At 34.9% G+C, this 25,467-nt stretch overlaps 2 protein-coding genes across 2 annotated transcripts; one reads left to right on the top strand and one right to left on the bottom strand.

The window, feature by feature from the left end:
• The first annotated feature begins 754 nt into the window (after window positions 1–754).
• On the top strand, window positions 755–24,803 carry LOC129945137 (RNA polymerase II-associated protein 1). The gene is made up of 16 exons (XM_056054796.1): window positions 755–1,002; window positions 1,060–1,331; window positions 1,395–1,686; window positions 7,316–7,727; window positions 7,789–7,999; window positions 8,056–8,315; window positions 11,694–11,860; window positions 11,925–12,088; window positions 12,168–12,250; window positions 13,738–14,014; window positions 14,080–14,231; window positions 14,283–14,832; window positions 14,901–15,039; window positions 24,003–24,227; window positions 24,288–24,475; window positions 24,554–24,803. Exons 1-16 carry the CDS (start codon window positions 876–878, stop codon window positions 24,719–24,721), a joined length of 3,687 nt encoding a protein of 1,228 aa, XP_055910771.1. The 5' UTR covers window positions 755–875; the 3' UTR covers window positions 24,722–24,803.
• On the bottom strand, window positions 12,124–13,656 carry LOC129946521 (general odorant-binding protein 69a). The gene is made up of 6 exons (XM_056056733.1): window positions 13,502–13,656; window positions 13,356–13,434; window positions 13,207–13,295; window positions 12,516–12,618; window positions 12,377–12,441; window positions 12,124–12,302 (listed from the first exon to the last, which is right to left on the bottom strand). Exons 1-6 carry the CDS (start codon window positions 13,562–13,564, stop codon window positions 12,285–12,287), a joined length of 417 nt encoding a protein of 138 aa, XP_055912708.1. The 5' UTR covers window positions 13,565–13,656; the 3' UTR covers window positions 12,124–12,284.
• Window positions 24,804–25,467: the final 664 nt, after the last annotated feature.

Below are 25,467 nucleotides of genomic sequence, written 5' to 3'. Positions count from 1 at the left end.
TTGGTTCTTGACCTATGGACGATGAAAAGTCCCAGAATTTACGGACTTACGGTAGCACGGACGTACGTATAAATCTTTTATTTAGACTCTAGAGACCTTGAAGCTTCGAAAAATGTCAAAATGTTCAGTTCGATAAATTGGACCAATTACAATAACTTAATACCGAAAGTTAATAACATTTGAATTATCTTAAGAAATTTCTGAAGTTAATGTACCTTGTATAAATCATTCTTTTTATATTATTTATTACTAAAAGAAAACCAAATAAAAAATGTTCGCACTATTAAAAGCATGGTTTAAAAATATTTGTCTCATTTGAAAATGATTCGAAAAACATTAAATTTTCTAATTGGCAAACACAAAATGTTTATATTCTAATTGTTTATATTCTATTTTTTTTTTATTTTCTTCATTCTAAATTCACAGAATATAAATAATAAATTATAAAAACAATTTATTTTCATTGCCTCCCTTCTCTATCTTATGTTTTTTAATAATCTTTAAAATTATCATTTTATATTGGAATTCTCGATCATTTTTACCCCCAGGAAGTCGGTGAAAAGATGTAAGGCTGAGCGTTCCTCTTTCAAATAAATATACAAAGTATCAACGAGTTCAAAAAATTATTATGCTCATTCATAGCGACATCTATCTGTGAAGAAAGACCGTACCACTTTCAACATGAGTTGGTACAACTGGTTGCAGCTGTTTTGAAATATGAAATATTGAAATGTCAGATTCCGGCTGAAATTCTAACCAAGAAACAATAACAATTTTGCCTCCCGAAGTTTTGTTTTAATAGATTATTAGATTTTGTAAACATTAATTGTTTTTAAGCTAAATAAAATTCGACTTATTAAATAATTTTACAAAAAATGAATAAAAGACCGAGCCGAAAGGATACTGAAGATGACATTCTGGAGATGCAACGCGCATTTTTGGCTGAAAAGGCCAAAAACACTGCATTTCAGCCAGCAGCTAGTATTGTAAAACCAGAAAAAGGTGTTTATTGAAATTAAATTTAAAATAGAATTCTTCAATCTATATTTTTTAACTTAGCTCCAAAGAAATCCATATTTGCGAAAAGTCGAGAAAAACAACAAAATCCAAGTGAACATCGAGCAACAACTGCATCAAGTGCAAATAATGTGAAAAACATTGTCAAGACGGATGATGCCAAAGTAAATGTAGACGAGTTAGACAGGAAAACCACTCCCTCATCAAATCTTATTCTAGGAGATATTGTTGAAAAAACGTTTGCTTCACCAAAAGAAACATCTGCCACAGAAGCCAATGACTCTTTTCCAAAAGTCGAGAGAGTTTCACTGAGAGTAAGTAAAAGTGGGAAGATTGTTAATTGAAATCCTGAGCTAATGCTTTTGGCTTTGCTTTAGGAGAATTGTGGTGGAAAGAGCCTTTTTGCTTTGTCGTTTGAGAACAAAATCACAAATAAATCAAGCACAGAAGACACGAATTTGGATAGAAAAAGGCAGCATGATGAAATGATGATGATCATGGATTGCGAACCCATTGAGAAGAATCCCAAAACTAGTTTCGGTGATGAAAGTTTTATTGTTGAAGATCAAACAACAGCTACAGCAATTCACGAAGAAAACCTAGAAATTCTAAGGAAAATGAAAGAATCAGATATTTTAGAAGAACAACAACAAATAATGCAATCAGTTGGTAAGTTCGGAGACAACTTCTTTAAATGTTTAGAGTTTTTCTACAATTGCTTTAAATCATTGGTACTTACCCCTTTTCAAGAGTAATTCCTTTTTTCCAAATATTTTTACATAAAAAAATGCACCTCATAAAATATTACACAAAAACAAAAAATGATAGATAATTTGAGTTGACAAATTTTGCTCTGTTCAGGAAAGTTTTTAACCGAGCATAACTTTCAAATTGTTGGAAAAAGTGTTGTCGTTAACGTTCGGTTCTGTTTCACAATCCGGAATCTCACTCCGAACTCAGATCTGGGAATCCACATCTCAACCGAATACTCATCGTGACTGGCGATTCTGAAACCAATGAAAAGAAAATGATCTCATACCTATATAATTGTGGATTTTGTTTTGTGTACTACTTTGTGATGGAAAAATTTGTATAAACAAAAATCTGTTGAAAACTCAAGAATTTGTGTAGAAGGTTAACAAATACCATTACGGTTAACCTATTAGATAGAGCAGTGGTCTCCAATTAGTTTCGTTCGGGGTCCGTTTTAAGAAATGAAATGACCATCGTGGTCCGCACATTTTATTTATAAGAAAAAATATTGATTAAACAAATGTAATTAAGGAAATAACCAAGGTATTTTGTTACATAGGTATCAATGGCAATTTTTTGTTGCGAATTATCTGTCTTAAGTTTGGATTAAAATTGGTTCAAGCTATTGACATTAAATCCTGGAGATGTTCAGTAGTAAGTCCAGATCGAAATTTATTCTTAATGAACTTAATTTTCGAAAATGCTGCTTCACAAATATATGTCCATCCAAAACAAAGTAAGAAGTTTCAAAGATAATTTTTGTAATTCTGGATATTTAACAAATTTTATCCACTGGAAACTTCGGATTATTTGTGTTTTAAAACTGTGTTTTCTTGGAAATCGATCATTTCCATCTACAGAGAAGCTTTATTACTTCCGAAAACAATTGCAGCTTCATTGCTCTGAGGATTTCTACAACATTCTTTTTCTTATCTTCTTCTCAATTTTCTTAAAATCTGCGAATATTTTTGAAAAATCGAGAAAAACTATTGACATCAATTCATTCATTTAAAAATTGTAACAAAACAAAATGTTAAAACTGTGTTAAATAAATGAATCTTAATCTCTTCATCTCTCTCTATTGACATCTGACATGAGCTCGCATAACAGCTTTCCATTGCCTTGAAGTTTAAAGTTCTGGTCATTGATATGTTTAAAGGTAAGAAAGTAATGACAGCAATATTTTCTTTTTAGTTTAGAAAACTTAAATAAGCGTTTGCTGAAGTCTGATTACTGTTAAAAAGATATGTCTTTAAGTGTTCTATATTGCTGAAGAATCTTTCTAAAACGAAGCCTTTACTTAACGTTACTTACTTACTTAAGGTGGCGCTACAGTCCTGTGTGAACTAGGGCCTCACCCAACAAACTTCTCCATCTAGCTCGGTACCTAGCTAGATGTCTCCAGTTTCGCGCTCCAAGTTATGTGAGGTCACCTTCCACTTGTGTGGACTCGAAGACTTTCCGGGCCGGAAACACATGTTACGGCAGATAAGATTTTATAGGCGATTTGAAGTAGACTGATTCCTTTATAGTTGGTGCAGTTTAGTGGGTCTTCTTTTTTTAGGATTGAGCAAATAATACTGAAGTTCCATTCGTCGGGCATGATTTCTTCCGACCATATCTTACAGATAAGTTAGTGCATGCTCCTAACCAACTTATCTCCAGCTGCTTTAAAGAGCTCGGCATTCAAGCCATCTGGTCCAGCGGCTTTATTACACTTCAGCTTAAATATGGCAATCTTTACTTAGTCTAAGTCGGGAGGACGAGATTGTTGGCTTTCGTTGTCTAAGTTGAATGGATCATCCTGCCTGACAGCGGAATTCAGTTCGTCGTCGCCGTTATACAGTCTGCAGAAGTGGTCCTTCCATATCCTCAGCATTGACTGCGGTTCCACTATGATGTTTCCACTTTCGTCTTTGCAACTTTCGGTTCTAGGTTTATGTACCTGTGAATTTCGTTTCACCTGTTCATAAAACTTTCGAACTTAATTCCTGCTTTTAAACCTCTCAACATCTTAGACCGCACGTTTCTCATGCTCTCGCTTTTTCCTTATGAGAAGTCGGCGTTCCTCTCGCCTCTTCTGCTCATAGAGTTCATGAGCAGCTTTCGTCCTTTTGTGCAGCGCCTGCGCCGACATTCCTCATCAAACTAGGGATTCCTTGTTGGTGGCTGCTTGAAACCCAGCACGTCAGAGGCGGCTTCTCTGATTGCATCTTGGTTTTCGATACATTGTGTTGGCGGCAGAGAACTTCGAGAGAGGTTACTTGTAACTCGATCGGAAAAGGATTTGGCGATCTCTGGCGATTGTAGTCGTTCGACGTTGTACCTTCTCCCAGCACCTCTCTGTTTTGCCTTGGGTCTGGAAATCCGAAGTGCTACCATGGCTACAACGAGGTAGTGGTCCGAGTCGATGTAAGCTTCACGGAAAGTTTGTAAATCCATGATGCTGGAAGCGTGTCTGGCGTCTACTTAACCATCTGAGGTTATTATGCAACATTAGATCGTCATATTATGCAAATGATTTCAATTCACGCCTCTTCTTCTGCCGAAATGTGTGTATTTTTGGTGCTAGTAGAAGCAGATAACGGAATCCGTCGTATCGTCTCAACAACATCCTTTTTGTTCTCAAATAAAGCATTATCCGCCTCAAGAAAGCATTCTTAAAATACGTCCGCATCAGTTAATGGTTGCATATGCCACATTCACACATTTTTCCTGCTCAGTCATTGAGCGACTTATCTGGGTCGAAGATGAGTAACTTGATAGTAAACTTGCAATTTTAGACTTACGCAGATCACTACAGATTAACGTTTCCCTCAAATGATTTGTGTTTGGTATCATAATGTTGTTTTATATTTGAGCTTTTCATTAACGGCACTGTTTGGTTACAAATCAAGCACATTGGTACTGCTCCAGCACGATTTGGCAGCGTAAAACGATATAAATCGGTTTATTCCGGCGAAACTGTCTATTTTCATCTTCAACTTTTGTTTTTTTTTCGGTTCAAAACTCGCTATAAACAGCCAAAACTTGCTATTGTAAACAGGTAGGTACTTACACTCGTAAAATAAACAAGCAAACGTTATATTTATTTTTGCGCGCCGCCGTCGTCCTTAGCTCATAATTAAAACAAAACACTGACGTCCTGGTGGCCGGCAGAGCGATAACGTGATGAATAACCCCGCTCTCGCGTCACTTGCCCTAATCCGCGAACTCTTTCTCGCTCGCTCGTTACTTCGCCCGACCGTTTTCGAATTGAAGTCAACAAAGATAATGTGGGGGGTACATTATTATTAAATTACGTACAGCTCGCGTCAATCTTTTTATTTATACCGGAAGTAGTTTTTAGTGTAAGCTACTGGTCCGCACAAAATGGGTCAGCGGTCCGGATGCGGTCCGCTATTTGGCGACCCCTGAGATAGAGCATTAAAATAAATATTCAAATCTGTAATAGTCGGAATGAAAGGCAATATCCTTTTACCTTTGTACACCTTTGTGTGTTCCATTGGTACTTTCAAACATTTATTTTCATTTTGTTTCAGTTCAGAAAAAAACACACGAACTTATATATTTTGAAGGTCAAATAAATAAATATAAAGGTAGTTACGAAATATGAATAAGACAACACTGTGCTCAAAAAGTAAAGGATCTTAATTCGGTTCAAGTGGTTTTAGCTATTCATCCTACTTTTTTCCTTTTTTACCGTCGTAGATAAACCTTTTAGGACAAGAAAGTTATGGCCTTTTATAAAATAGCTTAAGTTGAATTCGGGTTTTGCAAGATGTAAAACAACTTAAGTAGAGGATAATTTGTCTAGTTTAACAATTTATTTTATTTATCGGATAGCGAAAATTATTCTCGTAAAATATCTTCAGTTTATGTTCGAAATTAATCAGAATAAGTAAAATCGCTTATTTCAACTTAAAATATTTTACCACAAAACTTTTCTGGCATTTACACTTCTTACATTGACTCAAGATGTTTTACCATATTTAATAAATTCAAAAAAGAAGAAAAATAAAAACACAATATCGGTTTAACCGACCTAAGAACATCTTAGGATACTTCGTAAATGTTTTGGTAAAAGGACTTAAGTCAAAAACATTAATCAAAGTTTTCAATACTAAACTTATCAAGGTTTAGTTATTTATTAAATAGAAACATTATGAAGATAAAATGTGTACCTATAAAATTATAAAAACTCAAGGAAAATGAAGAAACTTTTTAAGATAAGCCCGTTTAGATTTGGGAAATCAAAGTAAAGTAAGGAAAAGTCGAAAAAAACTTTTTATTTCTGCTTAGCAGTTCCGATTTTTATAGGTCCGTAAAGCTGGAAACACCACAATCGAATTTCGAAATTATAATGATGCGGTAATTTAGGGCTCTTTTTATGCTAATTTAGTGCTCTAATCCCGACTTAGTTCAAAAATCCCTTGCCCCTCAAACTTGTAATTATGAACTTTTAGGTTCATAATTTCAAAACTGATGATGAGGGAATTTGGGGCATTTTTGGGCTCCTAAGTTAGCGAAATCCAAATTAGTATCTCCAGCCCTTAACCCCTAAATTGAGTCGCAAAGTTGAAATTTTTGGAGACTTTCTAAACCAAACAAAATTGAGTTCGCGGAACTCCAAATTGGTTTCTTAAACCCATATCCCCAAACGTAAGTCGTAAAACTTAAACATTTTGAGACTTTCTCAACCAAACACAATTTTTAAAATCTCATGATTTAGTGCTCATTTTATGCTAGTTAAGTGCTCTAATCCCGGTTTGGTTCAAGAATCCCTTTCCCCTAAAAATTAATTTCAAGATTTCAAAGATTTTTTTATTGCATTACCCTGACAAAATTTGAAAAATTTTTAAATTTGAAACTCAAAATAAAATTTCTGTAGAGAAATTCTGTAACCGCCGCGCCGTTTTGAATTTACGCATATTGAGATATGCGTAAATTGTGCACCCATTTCGTATCTCAATATGCGTAAATTCACATTTGACATTTGATTAGTTAAATTTTGAATTGAAGGTTACTTTGATTTCAAAAAAGAAATTCTTTCTATGATTAGATTGGATCATTAGAATTTTAAAATTTTGTTTGGTTTAGAAAGTCTCCAAAAATTAAATTTGTATTTTGCGACGTGATTAAGGGGTCAAGGGCTTGAGATACCAAATTGGGTTTCACTAACTTAGGAGCTCAAAAAGAGCCCTAAATTCTTTCATCCTCAGTTTTTTGAAATTATGAATTTAAAGGTGTGGTGTTTCCAGCTTGACGTCAAAATTACAAATAAAAACAACACCAGCACACAGGAAAACATGCATAACATTTTTAATGAGGAAAAAATGTAAGCATTTTAAAGTTCCAAATTTTAATAAACTGCTGCAAATAATGAAATTAATAAAATCATAAGAGTCTTACTTAAATAAGTAATCTAATTTCGAAAATAAATCGTTATTGTAAACACCCAAGCCTTTCTAATTAAAATATATCTTAACACTTTTTAATTTGTTTGCATCTCTATAATCCTGCTTTTATTTTTATACTTTTTCAGATCCTGCTCTCATAGAATTCCTCGCCAAGAAACGAAAACAAAAATTAGCACAAAAACAAATGCAACCTAATGCAACACTTTCAACGACCTTTGAACATGTTGAAAATAATGATTACGCTCAATTGCCTGAAGGCAATCCAGCGGTTGAGCTACTAAAGCAAAGTACATCAGAAAAATGGATTAACTTTGATGTTGTCGAAAAAGATAAATTGGATTGGATGAGAGACATACCACTGACAGTACCCAAACTGGAAGATAATCAACCCTATGAAGCTAGATTTGATTGGAAGGGTGTACTTCTCCCACATACGGATCTTTCCACTGATTCTAAAGACAACAGGGAATTATATTTGCATGGAGATGAACCCTCTCGACCAGGTTACACATTACAAGAACTTTTTCGTTTAGCCAGGTTATTTTTTTTGATTTAAGGTTTCTTGAAAATGAATTTAATATTTTCACATTTTATCCAGATCAAATGTCATCCAACAAAGAGTTTCAGCTTATTCTGCAATTGGTGGCATTCTGAATATTTACAATCAAGGTTTTTACGACAATGTTCTTGAGGTCCCGATAGCTAAGATCTTTTTCCTCTTAAGATTCGGCTTGGATGAAAATACTCTGGTAATTCTAGAAGTTGTTTCAAAAGCTTTAGCATTGATGTTTTACAACGAGACCGATGAGGTAATTAGATTAAAAAAAATACGTTCATAATTTGTTCTGATTAAGTACGTTTTCAGACTCTTTTAGACTTCACCTATGAGAATACCGGATGTTATTGGCAGCCAAAATTGGAAGTCAATTCAATAGATGATACCGATGATCCAACATCTATTGAATCACTTCAAAAGCAAATGAAGAACTTAAAAGTATCTTCTTCGTTGCGAGCTAGTGTTGAAGAAACAGAAGAAGAAAGTAAAACATCAATGACTGATTTTCAATTAGCTGAAACCGATTTAATTGAATGTTTGTTAAGGTCAAACATTATACAAAGGATTTAGTAAGTATCTAGATACACATGAATTTAATTTTTTGTCATCCAAAGTTGGATATGAAATTAAAAACTTATGTTATTTTTTGTTTATTTATTTATTCAAATAATTTAAAAATAAATTTACAAATTAATTTTTAACAAGGCATCAGGGCAACAAGACTATAAGTGATGCCGTCTTTTAGAACACTTAAATTTAATTACAGAGAAACTTGAACACAGTGATTGTTGAAGGTTAAACATCTATAGTCAAAAACAGAAATATATATATTAGATTTCATTAAATTTGTATTGTGAATATCTAAAGCAGTTTTAAATCTTTGTATTGTATTATGATCGGCTGGGCAAAGGGTGGTAGATAATTTTTTGAATATGAATGTGCTTTCAAGCGAAGGATCGATCTGTCGTGATAAAGGACTTTCTACAAATATGTGATGAATTGATAGAACTTCATGCCAGGCTTCACACAATTCTGGGAGTTCATTATTGTATATGTGTTTGGTCGTAAAAAGAAGAAAAGTATTGCAATTATTCCAATTAACTTCAAGCTCCATCTTTAGCTTCTGGAAATAGATTTGGCGAGTCAATTGATAGAAATTTAGCGAATCAATAATAAGTGGAAATTTAGTTGCATCATCCGCCATTTCATTTCCTTTGATCCAAGAATGCCCTGGAACCCATGTTAGTACTATGTTTTTCAGTCATTATAATTGTTTATTATGAACAACAAACCGTCCTGGGTCGGGTATTAACGTATCTTTTCCTCAAGGTCTGGTTACAAAAGAAAAATTGACATGGGCTCTGAATAGTTTCAAACCTTATAAATCTTCAGGTCCAGATCAAATCGTCCCAGCTGAGCTACTTGCCATTGATATAACTTTGCCCATCATTGAGATGATCTTCAAAAGTTGTCTAAATCTTGTCTATATACCTCAGCGATGGAGAGAAGTAAAGGTAGTTTTCATTCCCAAGGCGGGCAAATGCTAGCATGTCAACCCTAAAGATCTAAGACCTATACGTCTATCATCATTCATTCTCAAAACTCTGGAACGATTGATTGATATCCATGTACGTAATAGCAGTGATAAGAGACTATCGATGTTTCAGCATGCTTACTGCAAAGGGAAATCGGTAAAAACAGCCTTGCACACTCTTGTACACTGAGAGACCTCCTCCACAACGCACTTAATATGCTCACTAGATGGGCTAATCATTGCGGACTTAGTATTAATCCTCAAAAAACAGACCTCGTCCTTTTTATAAAAAGGACTAGGTCTGCTATTAAATCTCTTTAAAGTGTCTCAACCTAATCTCAAACGGCTCTCGATTGGCGGTCGTCTCTTATGGAGATGCCGCAGCAATTTTGCATTCACCTCTGTTGGGTGCTGGGCCACAGAGACATCACAGGAAATTGTTAAGCCGATGAACTCTTTAAAAATGGAACCGTCATTCCTATTTCACCTGAAGAAGGGAGAAGATAGGTATACCGATAGCTACATGTAAACTTCTACTAAAAGAAACAGCTTTTGCGATAGCAAACTCTAGGTGGCACAATTTACCAACATGCGCAGCCACAAACTCATAAAAAGCTCAAAATGGTTCGACTAGCAAGAAGTAATTCTCTAGATTCATGTGGTATGACAATGGGCCTTTTCTTTCGGCCTAAGTGTGTGGATTCTGAATCCGCACCCACTTTAACCTAACCTAACCTAACACCTTCATTGTTCCAGAGTAGGGCATCATTTTGTCTTATTTTGTAGGCCTCTTAATATCCCAAGGTTATCAGTCAAAATTATACTTCCTCCCAAATAAGTTTTAGCAATTAAAAAGTTCTTTGAACTGATGCTAGTTCAGCAATGTAGATTCCTGCTTCATTAGGTAGTAGTCCTTGCCAGATCGAAGATGTTTGAGAATGCTGTTCCCACTTTACTATGGCAAAAGATGAGTTATCATCTTTGTGTGAACCATGTGTATAAAAGATGTGAATAGGGTTGACCTTCTCGATCATATCTTGGAGCATATCATTCATTCGTCGTATTTTTCTTTTTAAATGCTGCTAATTTTGTATCTATTTGAGGCAGATTTGATTTCCAAGGGGCGCACTATATTTGATTGAACCTGGTTCTAACAAGGAGTTTGGTTGGAATTTTATTAAGCTAAATACTTTTACAAGTGCAGATATCTAGTTTTTCCGTTCATTTGTTTTTGCAATTGCATTGGCAATAGTAATGCTTTGCTTGCTAAGTTAATAGCTCTACTTTTGCCAATGTAATGAAAAGAGTGATATCCAGTTTCAAGTCTAAAAGCCTCGTCCCTTATTGATTTTAGTGCTCCTGAGGCTGAACGAACGCAATTGTTGACCAAGGTGCCGATGTCCTTGCAGTTTTTGATTGTTGTCCACATGTAGGTTGTAAGTAAATGTTGTAAACTACCTTCAACGGGAGTTTTGCTATTTATTCCAAGATGAGGTCTTTTTTCTTGGAACAAATCATTTTTAGAAGGTTATATCGGTTGTTTTAATTGAAGAATTACGTTTTTTACCTGAATATTTCATTTTAAATTAGAACTAAATGTTAAACCCAAAATGATTAATTTCTTATCATCGCTTTAGTGTCATTTGTTAATTTATCAGGTTTTGTAGTAACAGCAGTCATGATTGAAACTTTCGCCGAGTTCTTTATTATCTGTTCTAATGAATCATATGTACTTTGAAAATTTGTATTTATTCTATTTGTAGTTATATTAAGTCTTATTTATTTCTAAAGCATGTCATTATATTTTTCAATATTTTCGGTTGGTATTATTCTAGGAATACTGAGTGTTTGTTTGTTTCTTTTCAGCGTATTATGGTCCACTTTTATTTTTGCTCTTACTAGCCTATGGCCGCTGTCAAATTTAAAATTATTCAATACGGAGATGTCGTTAATAGTTTTCAGTTTATTTGTTAGTACTAAGTCAATTTCGTTCTTTGTTATCCCATTCGGGTGAATCCAGGTTCATTTCCGTGTTTCTCTGTTTTGAAGAAAGAATTTGAAAATCTGAGATTCGTCTCTTCCAGCCACTTTATAAGTAGGTCTCCGCTTTTGTTTCTTCGTTCGTATAGTACATTTATTATTCTGTCCTTTAAACTCTTTTTGATGAGACATCCAACTCCATGCAAGCCTTTGGTCTCACCAATGTAACAGAATATATCATTCTGGTTTTCAGTTATGTCTTGTCCAAAAATTCTTAGCTCGGGTAATCCCAGTATATCCCAGTTGATAGTTGATAATGCTAGTCTTAGTTCTGATTGTTTTGCTTCTGTCTTGCTTGTCTCGCGATAATTTTTTCAAAAATTTTGAACAGAATGTTAATTTACTCGTTATTTTGTTAATTACTACTTTCCAGCTTCATATTGAGCAGCGTAAAGCCCGACAACAGCACTGTTGTTTCATGTTTGAAAATACTCATTCGAATAGCCCGCACGAATAAGAATTCGGCCATGCATATTTTTAATTCTGAAGACTTAATAACGTGTATGTTTACAAATTTTCTGCCCGGTCTTCAAAGCGTTGGTAAAGTTAAATTTGTAATGTACTTATATTCAATACTAATATTAAACTAATTAATTTTTTATAGACACAACACAATTAACTCCACCATTCTATAAGTATCCACAGTATCTTGTTCTTAAACTTTGTCGAATTTTAATCTCACAAAGTCTATCATTTGCTTTGAAGCTAATCTCCTTGAAAATTGTCGATCGTTTACAAAACTATCTCTTCAATCAAGAAGACATAAAGGTAATATTTTGTTTTTAAGTTAGCATAAAACAATATTTTGTTTTCATAGCAATATTTTTTTGTTTGTTTTATTGTTTAGCAAAATTTAATATTAGTACAAATTGAATCATTGCGAGTCTTCCGTTCCTTGATGTTACTTCGACCGGATAATGCCCTTTACAGGTAAGTGCTGAAGGTAAAACTTACACCTTCAATACTATATTAACATTGAATTCTATAAGGAAAATTTAAACATAAATACCAATTAGATATCTATTTTGAATTGAAATCGAAAAACAAACATTTTACCTCAGGATCTGCATCGAAATAGCATTTGACTGTTAGATATGCAGTTTCACAAGGATCTGCTCCGTCTAAAATATGAAAACAGAGTGTTTTTTTGAGAATTCTTTTCTGTCTAACAAATAATTGAATAGCTCGTATTTACGTTTTGTTCCGCAAGATGAAATTAATCTTTCGATAATCTCCTGCATTTCTGTTGGAAGAATCTCAATCATATGTTCCAGATGGATAATGTTGTTTTCATCAATCTAAAAAATTAATAAATTTTATGAGATGATTATATTGATTTGAGAAAATTATCAATGCAGTCAAAAAGTGTTTTGAAATCTGACTTTGATATAAATGAAACATTTAATTAATAATAGAACTTTGGCAAATCGAATTTTTAAACAATTAAAAAATTGTAATGCAAAAGCTTTCTTTGATTTTGCAATTTGATTAATCACTTTTTTGAAACCTGCGATAAATCTTTGTACAGAAAGATAATACTATTTTACGTTCATTAAATTAATAAACCAAAAGTTTGGCCTATAATGTAATTTATTTATTAAGTAAAAATATATAATTGAAGTGCTTATTTTTCGATGGCAGAATAACCCCATCCATATTTTTAATATGAATAATATTTAAATTTTGCTTATTAAAAACGGGTTTTTGAAAATCACAATCACAATCACAATTTTTTAAATTTAGTAAAAAGGTGAAGTTGGAAACTAACGTTTTTTGAATGTTATCACTTTGGTTTTTACATTTATTCTTCCTAGTCCTTTTTTTTTTTAAACACTAAAATTGGCTTGCTGTACGGAGACTTTTTGGCCTAAGTGTATTTAACTCACCAATCCAGTTTTTTGGAACAAACAATGAATGTAGCACTGCAATTTTCTATCATTTGGTAAGTTCCCATTGTTGCTTTGAGCAATTAGAGCTGCGAAGGACATCATTTTAGTTAAAATACAACAATATACTATAAAAATAATAGTTTTACCCTCATCCACGCCAATTTCCTTTTGACATCTATCGTGCAATCTCTTAGCATGTGCCTTTAAGTGTTCTGGAATTTCAATCTAAACAATTTTGTTTTGTCTATGATATAGATTTATTAATTTATAATTAAGTTTAAAAACTACTCACTGCTTTATTTAGTGTAAAGTTAACGAAAAAGAGAAGTGCAAAAACCATAAATTTCGTATCCATTTTATTGTCCCAAAAAAATATATTTCCACACAAGCCAGTCCAACCAAAACAACAATACACTCTTGAGCTTCGTGTTTCTCTATTTATGGGGCTGATATTCTCAATAATAGGAAAAAAAACAACGAAAATTAACACTTTGCACCCTACAATTAAATCCTCTTAATAAACCATTTTGAGTGCGTGCGTTTTTTTGTATCGGTCCCAAAAGTAATAATCAATTGTTTGTTTAGGAAATTCTTACCTGCCTTCCGTTACATGTTAGAATGGCATTATCATCATGTTGTATATGAAAGGGGTGGGCCCTACCTTATAAGACAACATGCAGCAGCACTGCTATGCGCAATTTCCAGTGGGCCGAATGGCTATGAAGTGAGTTCTGTACTGGGATCTTCTCTGGTTGATTGCAGTAGTAACTGGTTTCATAAGGCGACTAAGTGCGGAGTGGAAGAGGTAAATACGTACACTTTTTTTTTTTTTGAAAATAAAACCTCTTTAACAAGAAAAATTTATTATAGTTCTCCCAATCGACATTGCTTACTTCATGCCTGAATGCTGTCGTTTGGTTCATCAAAAACAATGATTTGGAAAAGTTCAAAGAATTTCTTGGGAAATACCTAAAGAATTTTCTTGAATCTGAAGCCTTTGTTCAATTCGAAAAATCTCTGAAGTAAAGTTTTGTATGTCTTCCATGAAAAATAATTAATATTTTCATTCATAGTATAACATCGATAGTTCTACGGTCATCGGATGTTATTGACCGACGGAATGTATTCCCAGCTCTTCCGAATGCTGGAGCAATATTAATGCAGAAACATGGACCACAATTGGCGATACCACAAACATATTGCATTTACTTCCTGACCTCGCTTTGGCAATTGGTAGAACAAAGTGTGAAATATGATAATAAAGTTCTGGTGAATTGTTTGACAGAAGTACGAATTATCGATTCTGTTGTTGAATTTATAAAAAATATTTCCAATAACATAAGTATTTACCTGAGGACGAACTTTTTCGCAAAATGTGAACTACGATTGATATTTAAATTACTATGTTTTGATGGATTCAAAGAGTTTTTGGGAAAAGCAACTATTTTAAGGGCAGTTTATAATTATTTGGGTTGTTTGAGTGCTGAACATATTCCCGAAATCGAAAGACTTTTTGAAAAGGTTATTTTCAATCGAGAATACATAAGTTCAGTGGATGAGAAAACATTAGACAAATGGCGAAATATGTACCTAGAAGTAGTTTATCCTCATTATGTTGTTGTGGTAAGTCAACTTGAAAAACCACAAACAAAAAATAAATGACCTCATTGTATACTATACTTTTTAATCAGTCTCCTACAGAAATTTCGCTGTCTATACCTTTCTCTGCAGTTCCAATACTACCCACAGATTGGCCATATTTTCAATTAAAAGCAATTCTAGAAGATTATGTGCAAAATGTTCATCAGAGACCAGCGGCACTTGTTTCAGGTAAGATTTTCTTTAGTTTAATCAGAAAAGTAAAACAGAAATTATATCAGATGATTTTGAGAGTTTGAGAACCTTAAATAATAATACAAGTCAGAAAAATATGTAGAAACGCTGGCGCACAGTGGTTTCGTTCAAAATTAAATGTTTTATTTCAAACGACAAATAATACAAACCAAATATAAAATAACATATTATTTTAATTTTCTAACGGCGTTTTTTTTTGGAACCGAAAAAACCCACTTTCCAACACTGAAATATAATTTTTCTTCCTTCAAGCCTTATTTTTGTTTTGAGATAAAGCGAAAAAATAATTATTTTTATATATTCTGTTGTATTTTTCTAGTAAGGAATTAAAACTAGATTGTAGTGAAATTTTGGGGCAATCAAAAGGGCCAATTTGGGAAATTCTGAAGTGAATCCTAGGCGATTTGTGCGCCATGAATAAGTACCTAATAAGTACCTCTGATAAAAGCGAAGGGTTTGTAAAAAACCATCGAGCAGTGTTGTCATCATTAGAGTTCCCTCCGCCCTATTTTTGTTTATCAATAATAAGGCCGGTTTTCTCCCTAAATTAATTTTGAATCCGGTTTTTCATCTGAGCCTGTTCGCCATTTTTTGAATTCAGTTCGATACGCAAGATGAATAAAAAATTCAAAAAAACGTATCCACGCATGTAATGGAGATATGGCGGAATCCAAGCTGTCTGCGTTAGTTGTTTTTTGCAAGGAACCTTGAATGTCGTTCATTGTAGACGGTTTGGCTCCACAAATATAGCATACCTGTTGTGATAGGTTGTCTGTCAAAGCGTTGCAAACCTTTCCATCCACCATTGAAAGCTTTAATACATGTTGCACAAATACCTTGGTATCGAGAGATGCAACAAAAGTGCGTGACAATTTACCAATTTGATCTTGAATGTATAACTGCTCATCTCTAGTGTTTCTTTTTTTAGCTGGAAACGCACTGGCCTGCAATATCTTGTGGATCCTGGTCGTGGATTTTGCCATACAATTTTTTTGTCGTCATTATCCTTCTTGAAAAGTTGAAGGGAGACATATGACGTAATGAACATGTCACTATCGCTAAATACCCCCACTATTCGCTGCTTGTATTCGGACTGTCCACTACTGCCATTAAAACCCCACTTTCCAATTAGCGTTAAATTGCACGAGCCAACGATCCGTTTTGCGGTGTGGTCTAAAAGACCTTGAAGAGAAATTTCAGCTGATGAATCGCATATTTACATTTCCTTCGGATACGGATAACATTCCTTTTTTGCCTTAAGCACCTTTCCATACGATGGGAATACACCCTCTTCCGTCCTTTTATTGAAGACACTTCGAATGATTTGGTACTGCTTTTCGGAAAGCTTAGCTTTAACCAGTATTGCCGGAGCATCACTGAGGTTCAGTGTTTTTTATGTGTTGCCTTACAATTTTGTAAAGTAAAAGCTATATCCGGGATGAACCATCAAGAAAGCTCTTTTTTGGTCTACCTTGTTGAATTCTACTTGAACATCAATCATTATTTTTGGGCCTGAAATTTTCAGTGGCGTTTAGCCAATCTTCATTCTTAGTTAAGAAATAATAGTCATTTCTTGAAGCCTTGTGCCATTTTTTTTAAAAACGACTTGCACAGGCTGTTGATCTTTTTTTCTATATCATTAGATTATTCCAAGTTGTAGATTTCAATAAAGCGTTCAAAGTTTCTTTGTACTTGGTAACATCCCCTACCTTCTTCAAGTCACGCCAAACATTAATTAAATCACGACGTTCAATAATTAAACTTGGCTCTAAAATTATTAAAAACCGAAATAAGAGATAACAATTTCAAAAAAAAAAGTGAACAACTGTGACCTTGAATTTTCTACTTTAAGCCTACTAGGACAAAACCTATTTTTCTGAAAGTAGGATTTTTTTTTAAATAGAAAGTGTTTCTTATGGTTAATTGGTTGTAGAATCATAAAATGAAAACCGTTAAAAAAAAATTGTATACCAGTAGATTTACGCTCAAAGTTCAAATGTCGTGAAAAATGATAAAATGTTAGTTTTCCTAAAATGATCAGTATATTGTGAAATTTGGAAGTTTTAAACAATTTTTTCTGCTAACATGATTGAAATAAATAGAAAAACAATACCGTATGTTATATTTTATTAAAAAAAAATTGAATAAGGTGTTTATTGACGAAGAAACACTCTATTTCTGTGATTTTATTAGTTCGCTTACTCTGTTTGTCTCTGCTAGCAAACTAGTTTCAATAGATAGTGTAGGGTCTCAGCAACATTTTCCAGTAAAAATCTCATCCGAATACCTCCGGATGCGGTTTTTAGAGCAATTTTAGGTTTAGAAGTCATTTAAAAAAATAACAATAAATAAATTTATGCCTTTTAACCAGTTCTGACGATCTTATATGGTAAAAAGACGCTTATGTGAAAAAACCTGAGTAAATAGAATTATATCAACAAGTTTTGTAGAAAGTACTTCGATTTTCGGAAATTGAAAGTGTCTCGTAATACTGTTTTATGGTACTAACAATATGCAAAAACAAATAAGACAAGACTCTGTTTACCACAGAGTAGATACTTTAAAGTGTCAAATTCAACCCGTTATTTTTATCATACGCCATTAGCTTTCATCTATTTTGGTTATTTCAGCAGTACATGAATAATTTTCAAAAAAACGTCTTGAGGTGTTCCAAGTTTTGCAGTCACAGTTCTTTGATAGAAAATGTCAATAAGTATTTACCAATTTTTCTCGAAACGATTTGGTTTTAGTTTCCTTTTTTTATTTTCGCATCCAGTAGGGTATGGTATTGTATAATAAGTTCAGGATTTACTCCATGAAGCGTTTACTTCTATAATTTCAAAATACATTACATGTTTTATTTTAATGAAGAATCCATTAGACTGAATTTCAGTTACTCAAAGATTCAGAATTTCATCTTTTACACGATCTTTTATTTATAACTTCTTCCGGAGTTTCTTTCGAAAAGGAAAATTGAAAAGCTGGTGAATGATGGGTTGAGCATGGTCGAATATTTTTCAAAATTGGTTCTTCATTTTCTCGTTGAACAAGTTTTAATGGTACCAGGGATTTAAGAACTAAATGCCCATCATACCTTCCATTGAAACTTCATAGATTTGCATAAATCAATTAAATGAATTTGTTTTTATTTTATTTACTTGAACTATTTTGTTTATTTTTTATTTATTATTAACTTCCCATTGGAAGTTATTGTAATGGGTCCGATTTGTCAAATTGAAAATTTTGACATTTCCCGACGTTTCAAGGTCCCTAGAGTCGAAATAAAAGATTTTTAGAAAGATGTCTCTACGTGCGTGTGTACGTTTGTTCGTACGTCCGTACGTTCGCGACGTTTATTTCATCCTCCATAGCTCAAGAACCAGAAGAGATATCGATTTCAAATAAATTTTGTTATACAGATAATAAGGGATGTTCAAATGGTAGACATGTGCATTCAAGAGGACACAAGCGTCCACAGGTTTTTCTTAAAACCAACCTCTGTCTATCAACTCCTACTCTCACCTCCACGTGGTGAACATCGGGTGCCTAGTACCAACACCAGTGGAAAGTTGTTGGGGGCAGCAAACGAGAGAAGTGGGGAGAGGTGTTTCCACTAAGGCACCTCTCCTTATCCAGACGGCAGCGGAGGAATTCCCGAGATGGAACCAACGGTGGCGTCTACATTTCCAGTAAGGTTGAACTACTTAGTGAACATCTTATAGGGCTTCTTCGACTTATTCGGAGCTCAGGCCTGTAAGGAGCGGTTTTATCCGGCTCCCCATCCTTGGAGTTATACTTAGGATCTGGCCCTCCAGGTTGGGGGTTGTGCGTCGGGGTGACTTCCTGGCCACGTAAAAGCTTTCAAAGTTGCGAAACACCAACAAGCCTCGGATACGGACGGATTTACTGTTGACAACCAACGCAAACGAATAAAGGACAACGAACTTCGGATATGCACGTGGAATGTTAGGTCCCTTAACAGACCACGTGCGGCCGAAGAATTAGCAGAGGCCCTGGAACGATATAAAGCAGATATCACCGCCATCCAGGAAATACGATGGGATGGGCCGGGCAAAAAGAGGATGAAAAACTGCGATATCTACTATGGTGACTCAAATCAAATGGGGTGGCGCAACAGTCCGTTGTGAACCAGGGCCTAGTGACTTACAACTCTCAACCATTCCTGTGTGCGAGTACTGTTGTCAGGAATGGAAGGGACCTACAATTTTGGGCCGAATCCGAACGGCTAGTTTTGAGAAAGCACTTTTTCATGACAAGAATTACTCTTGAAGGATTTGTCAATTCCTCGCAAGAGGCAGTACCCGCGAAAATTATTTTTTTAAATTAAGGTGGCACAGGCAGGGATTGAACCCAGACCTCTTGCATGACAGTCCAACGCACTAACCATCATGCTACGGGTACTACTATAGTGACTGCTACCACGAAAACCAACAGCGCTTATTTGGATGCGGATTCGTCATCGGAGTCAGACTTAGGCAAGAAGTCTTGAGCTATAGGTGCATCAATGAGCGTCTCATGACCATACGCATCAAGGCTAAATTCGGCAACATTAGGCTGATATGCGCGCACGCGACCACAGAAGAGAAAGACGACAACACCAAAGATATGTTCTTCGAGCTCTTAGACAAAACATATGAGCAGTGCCCTAGCTACGATATTAAAATAGTCCTGGGCGATTTTAATGCCAAGCTAGGAAGGGAAGACATCTTTGGTGGAATAATCGGGAAGAACAGCCTGCACGACAACACTTCCGACAATGGATTTAGGCTCATATATTTTGCTGCGGGGCAAAACGTCATGGTAGCCAGTACGCGTTTTCCACACCTCAACATCCACAAAGGAACTTGGACTTCTCCAGATCAATCTACCGTCAACCAGATTGACCATATTGCGATCGACGCCAGACACGCTTCCAACATTATGGATGTACGAACTTTCCGAGGAGCTAACATCGGCTCGGACCACTACCTCGTTGTAGCCAAGGTAGCACTGCGGATTTCCAGACCCAAGGCAAAACAGGGAGGTGCTGGGAGAAGATACAACGGCTAACGGCTACAATCGCCAGAGATCGCCAAATCCTTTTCCGACCGAGTTACAAGTAACCTCTCTCGAAGTTCTCTGCCGCCAACACAATGTATCGAAAACCAGTGGCAACATTGCCAAGATGCAATCAGAGAAACCGCCTCTGATGTGCTGGGTTTCAAACAGCCACCAACAAGGAACCCCTGGTTTGATGAGGAATGTCGGCAGGCAAATGCAGCCAAACAACAGGCACGCAAAGCGGCGCTGCATAAAAGGACGAGAGCTCTATGAGCAGAAGAGGCGAGAGGAACGCCGACTTCTCAGAAGGAAAAAGAGAGGGCATGAGAAGCGTGCGGTCGAAGATGTTGAGAGGTATAAGAGCAGGAATGAGGTTCGAAAGTTTTATGAACAGGTGAAACGAAAGTGGCAAAGACGAAAGTGGAAACATCATAGTGGAACCGCAGTCAATACTGAGGATATGGAAGGACAACTTCTGCAGACTGTATAACGGCGACGACTAACCGAATTCCGCTGTCAGGCAGGATGATCCATTCAATATAGACGACGAAAGCCAACAATCCCGTCCTCCCGACTTATAGACGAAGTAAAGATTGCCATGTCTAAGTTGAAGTCTAATAAAGCCGCTGGAGCAGATGGCTTGAATGCCGAGCTCTTTAAAGCAGCTGGAGATAAGTTGGTTAGGAGCATGCACCAACTTATCTGTAAGATATGGTCGGAAGAAAGCATGCCCGATGAATGGAACCTCAATATTGTTTGCCCGATCCTGAAATAAGGAGACCCTCTTAACTGCACCAACTATAGAGCATTAAGTCTACTTAATATCGCCTATAAAATCTTCTCTGCCATAATATGTGAACGTCTAAAGCCCATCGTCAACAACCTGATAGGTCCTTATCAGTGTGGTTTTAGACCAGGAAAGTCCACAGTTGAACAAATATTCACATTACGGCAGATCCTGGAAAAAACTCAAGAGCACCAAATCGACACCCACCATCTTTCCATCGATTTCAAGGCCGCATATGACAGCATATACAGGGACGAGCTGTATAGAGCCATATCTAGTATTGGCATCCCTGCTGTCATGCGATTTTTTTAACATCGTGCTTGAAAGAATAGTGCAGAGCTCACACGTCAACACTAGAGGCACTATCTTTCAAAAGTCTGTCCAATTACTAGAATATGCTGATGAAATTGACATAATCGGAAGAACTCAGCGTGATGTCAATGGAGCTTTTGTGAGTATTGAGGCAGAGGCGGCAAAAATGGGTTTAACGGTTAATGAGGGTAAAACAAAGTACATGCTGTCGTCAATAAAGGACATACAACACCTTCTTGGTCAAAACTTCACCATCGACAGACGTAACTTTGAGGTAGTCAAGGACTTCGTCTACCTAGGCAGAAAACAACACCAGCGCTGAGATCAAAGGCAGAATAACTCTTGCTAACAGCTGTTTCTTTGGACTAAGAAAGCAATTGAGTGGTAAAGTCCTCTCTCGAGGGACCAAAGTGTTGCTATATAAGACCCTTATCATCCCCGTCCTGCTATACGGTGCAGAAGCATGGACTATGACATAAGCGGGTGAAAGCACCTTGGGTCGCTTCGAGGGAAAAGTTCTTCGTGTGCTCTACGGTCCCGTATGCATCGAAGGGGAGTGGAGGAGAAGATGGAACGACGAACTGTACGGGCTGTACAGCGACGTAGACTTAGCCAGAAGAGTAAGAGTCCAACGACTAAGATGGCTGGGTCACGTAGAGCGCATGGAAACCAATGCTCCGGCCCGGAAAGTCTTCGAATCCTCACCCACAGGACAGCGCAGTAGAGGAAGACCGCGGATCAGGTGGCGCGCACAAGTGGAAGGTGACCTCACCCAACTTGGAGCGCGAAACTGAAGACATCTAGCTAGGGACCAAGCTAGATGGAGAACTTTGTTGGGTGAGACCCTAGTTCACACAGGACTGTAGCGCCACCTTAAGTAAGTAAGTAAGATAATAAGGCAGAAAGATGCAGAAAGTGCTCTCAAGAAAATTGCGTGGGTGGTTTTTTTACCATAGCAGTTTGAAAAAAAGGTGAAAGTTTTGGTTAACCCTTAATATCTTACGAACCAAAAACGCCAGAGACTTGAATTAAATTGTATATAATATATTGTAATGTGATATCAAAGAAGTATATTTTTTGAAAAAAAAATCCATTTAACGGTTTTTTTTATAAATACAAAAAAAAAAACAGAAAACAAAATTTGTCACCTCCAAAATTTTGCTCCTAAAATATGATTTCATCTCCAAAACAATTTTGTGCGAAAAATAATGTTTTTGACATCTGCTAAAATTTTGAGCAAAAATCGAATTGACAGTTTTTTTTATGAAAAATAAAAATCTAAAAACAACATTACTCAAAGTTGGTAACAATTGAATATCGATTTAAATATGTTTTCAAAAGCTTGAAATTTAGGCTTCAAACATTTTTTATCTTATAAGAAATATTATTTTCAACATTCTGAAAATTGATGAGAAAAATCGAATTGACAGTTTTTTTTACAAAAAATAAAAACTTAAAAAAAAATTGAACAAAAGTTGGTAAAAATTGATTTTCGACTCAAATATCTTTTCAAAAATTTGAAATATTGGCTTCAAACTAATTGTATCTTATAAGAAATATTGTTTTAAACATTCGGTAAAATTTTGAAAAAAATCGAATTGTCAGTTTTTTTTACACAAAATAAAACTCTAAAAAAAAAAACAATAATAAAACTTGGTAAAAATTTACTTTCGACTCAAATAGCTTAAAAATTAAAAATATTGGTTTCAAACTTATTTTATTTCACAGAAAATATTGTTTTCGATATTCAGTAAATTTTTATATAAAAATCCAACAATCCGTTTTTTCATAAAAAAATAAAATCTACAAAAAATACGGGATGGGAAGTTATCAGTGTGGGTCGCATCCCAGCCTCTTTTTTAAATTTATTTTATAAATTATTATAAATTTAAAATAAATGAAACGATAAGCTTAGAAAACACCAACTATATCTATATTATTATAAACGCAATGTATTATCCTCGGAATTGCAAATCAAAATAAACATTTTTTACACACAACCATTCACTTTTAAGCATATTAAAACTGAATTTTTAGTAATTTATTTTTTTATTCGTAATATATGTACGTTAAATTTTGTAAGCAAATCTTTGTTTTCATACATGTTCTCCGAAAAAAGCCATTTTCTCTTTTAGTGGACGTGGAAATGGGTGGAATTTTCTGGTGTAGATTTGTCTTGCTATTGGCTATCATTCCTAAAAATTTTATTAAAATCGGTTCATTAGTTAATATTTTATAGAGTTTTGTCCGCGCTCCCATACAAGGTTCCCCACTGTGCGGAGGTGGCTACGAGTTATAAAATCTGGGTGTATGATTGTAGGCGTCAATGGTGGCTGTAACATTGGTTTTCAATGCTGCAAGAGTTGTTGGTTTTTAAGTATATATATAATAACTTATAAAAATGAATAAAAAAACGGTAAGTTGATTTGATTGATGACAAGTTGCATTGTATTGTAATCGATGTCGATGTTAAGTTTATTGAAAAAAGAAATAGCTGTAAGCGCTCGGCATACAACGTAGCAGCAGCATTTTCCGCCGCAAGCTTAGAAATTGCACTAAACACTAATTTATTCGTTAATGGCTTGCCATGTACTCCAATTTTGTTTATTGACGAAGACATTTAATTAGAAATGAGCTTCATTACCAAACACTGTTCTTCGGGCGAAGTGCTCTATGAACTTCGCTAACTGATTTATTTATTATTTTTCAAAGTATCTTTTCTGTACGTAAAGTTATTAATTTCTAAGTCCTTGTTTTCTTTGTTTTTTTTTTTCTTTAGAAGGTGAAGTTGTACGAATGACACTCACATTCACGAGTATTCTTGAAAATGAATCTTTTCAAATAACAACACCAACGGAAAAGTTAATGTATCTAATGATCACTTTCATGGGGCCGGATTCCCAGTTTTTGGAACCAACAATTAAATCACTATTGAGGGATCACTTGATGCACTTTTTCCAATCTTTGAAAGATATAAGTTTTGAATTCGACAAAGTTTATGAAGGTATACAAACAACAAGAGATAAAGTTAAGGTATTTAAATATTTTTCTTTTTCCATTACAGGTAAATGTAAATTTCAAAATCTCTATGCACTTTTTGTGGATCACTTTCAAGCGGCAAGCTATGGTGATGATTTATTTAGTGCAATGGTTCTTGTACCACTAGCACAAAAATATGATAATAAGTGGCGTCGAATGATTTGGTCGGAACATGCTTCTGTTCTGAGATTTTTAAATTGTGATGAGAGTTTGGTAAGGAAAATGTGTTATTGTTTGCAACTTACGAGTATTTGTCTAAATATTTTTTAAATATTTTATTTGCTTATGTAGCTAATTGGAGGATTGGATGCATACCTAAATCCACCTGAAGTTGAGGAGTCATTGATTAATTGCTATGTAAGAGCTTTATGTTCAAACTCCTTGCGGCCTAACACAATAGTTCATAAAATAGCTCAGCATCATGTGGAGAAATATAATGAAATACATAAAAAATCTTAAATAAAATTAAGGTTTATTTTTTTAATTCCTTTTTTAAATAAAATATAAAATTGATTTGATATTTTAATGTATTTAAATGTAACCTGAATTGTTTGAATGGGAAATAAGAATCTACTTGTCGAGTAAAAGGGAACTGAAGCGTAATTTTTAAGAATTTTTTTTAATCAGAATTATTGGAACAATGAGAATTTTCAAAAACATTTAGAAATATTAAAGTAAATCTAAAATTAGAAAATAATGCGTGTATTTTTTTTTTTATATTCACAAGCATTAAAGGGGTTATTAGTACCCTTTGTATGTTTATATTTAAACACAGTGCGAGCGTTAGGAAAATAGGGAAGGATTTAAAAGGAGATACCGGTGCAGATTGGTCTTAAAGTTCTGAACATAAAAATGGGAGGGAAAAACAGAGTTGGGCAAAGCATTCCACATCCTCGATGTGCGATTTAAGAAAGAATCTCTGTACTTGACAGTACGCCCGAAATTGAGCTCAAGGGTAAACTGATGAGCATTCCTAGAAGTGCGAGTATTACGGCTGAATTGTTTAAGGGGTGGAATGCAACTGGCTAATTCGACAGAACGTTGTTTGTAAAAATATCTATAAAATAACGAAAGACATGAAACATTGCGACGGTGTTCTAGCGATGTAAATGTTTCGATTATAGTTCTGTCGCCTATCATTTTTAAAGCCCTTTTTTGAATTCTATCCAAGAGATTTAAACTTGTTTTGGGGACACCTGCCCAGA

The sequence above is a fragment of the Eupeodes corollae genome, chromosome 2 (genome assembly GCF_945859685.1).
Source record: "Eupeodes corollae chromosome 2, idEupCoro1.1, whole genome shotgun sequence".
Lineage (NCBI taxonomy): Eukaryota > Metazoa > Arthropoda > Insecta > Diptera > Syrphidae > Eupeodes > Eupeodes corollae.
The sequence above is the reverse complement of the archived record's forward strand: the minus strand, read 5'-3'. Positions and strand labels throughout refer to the sequence as shown.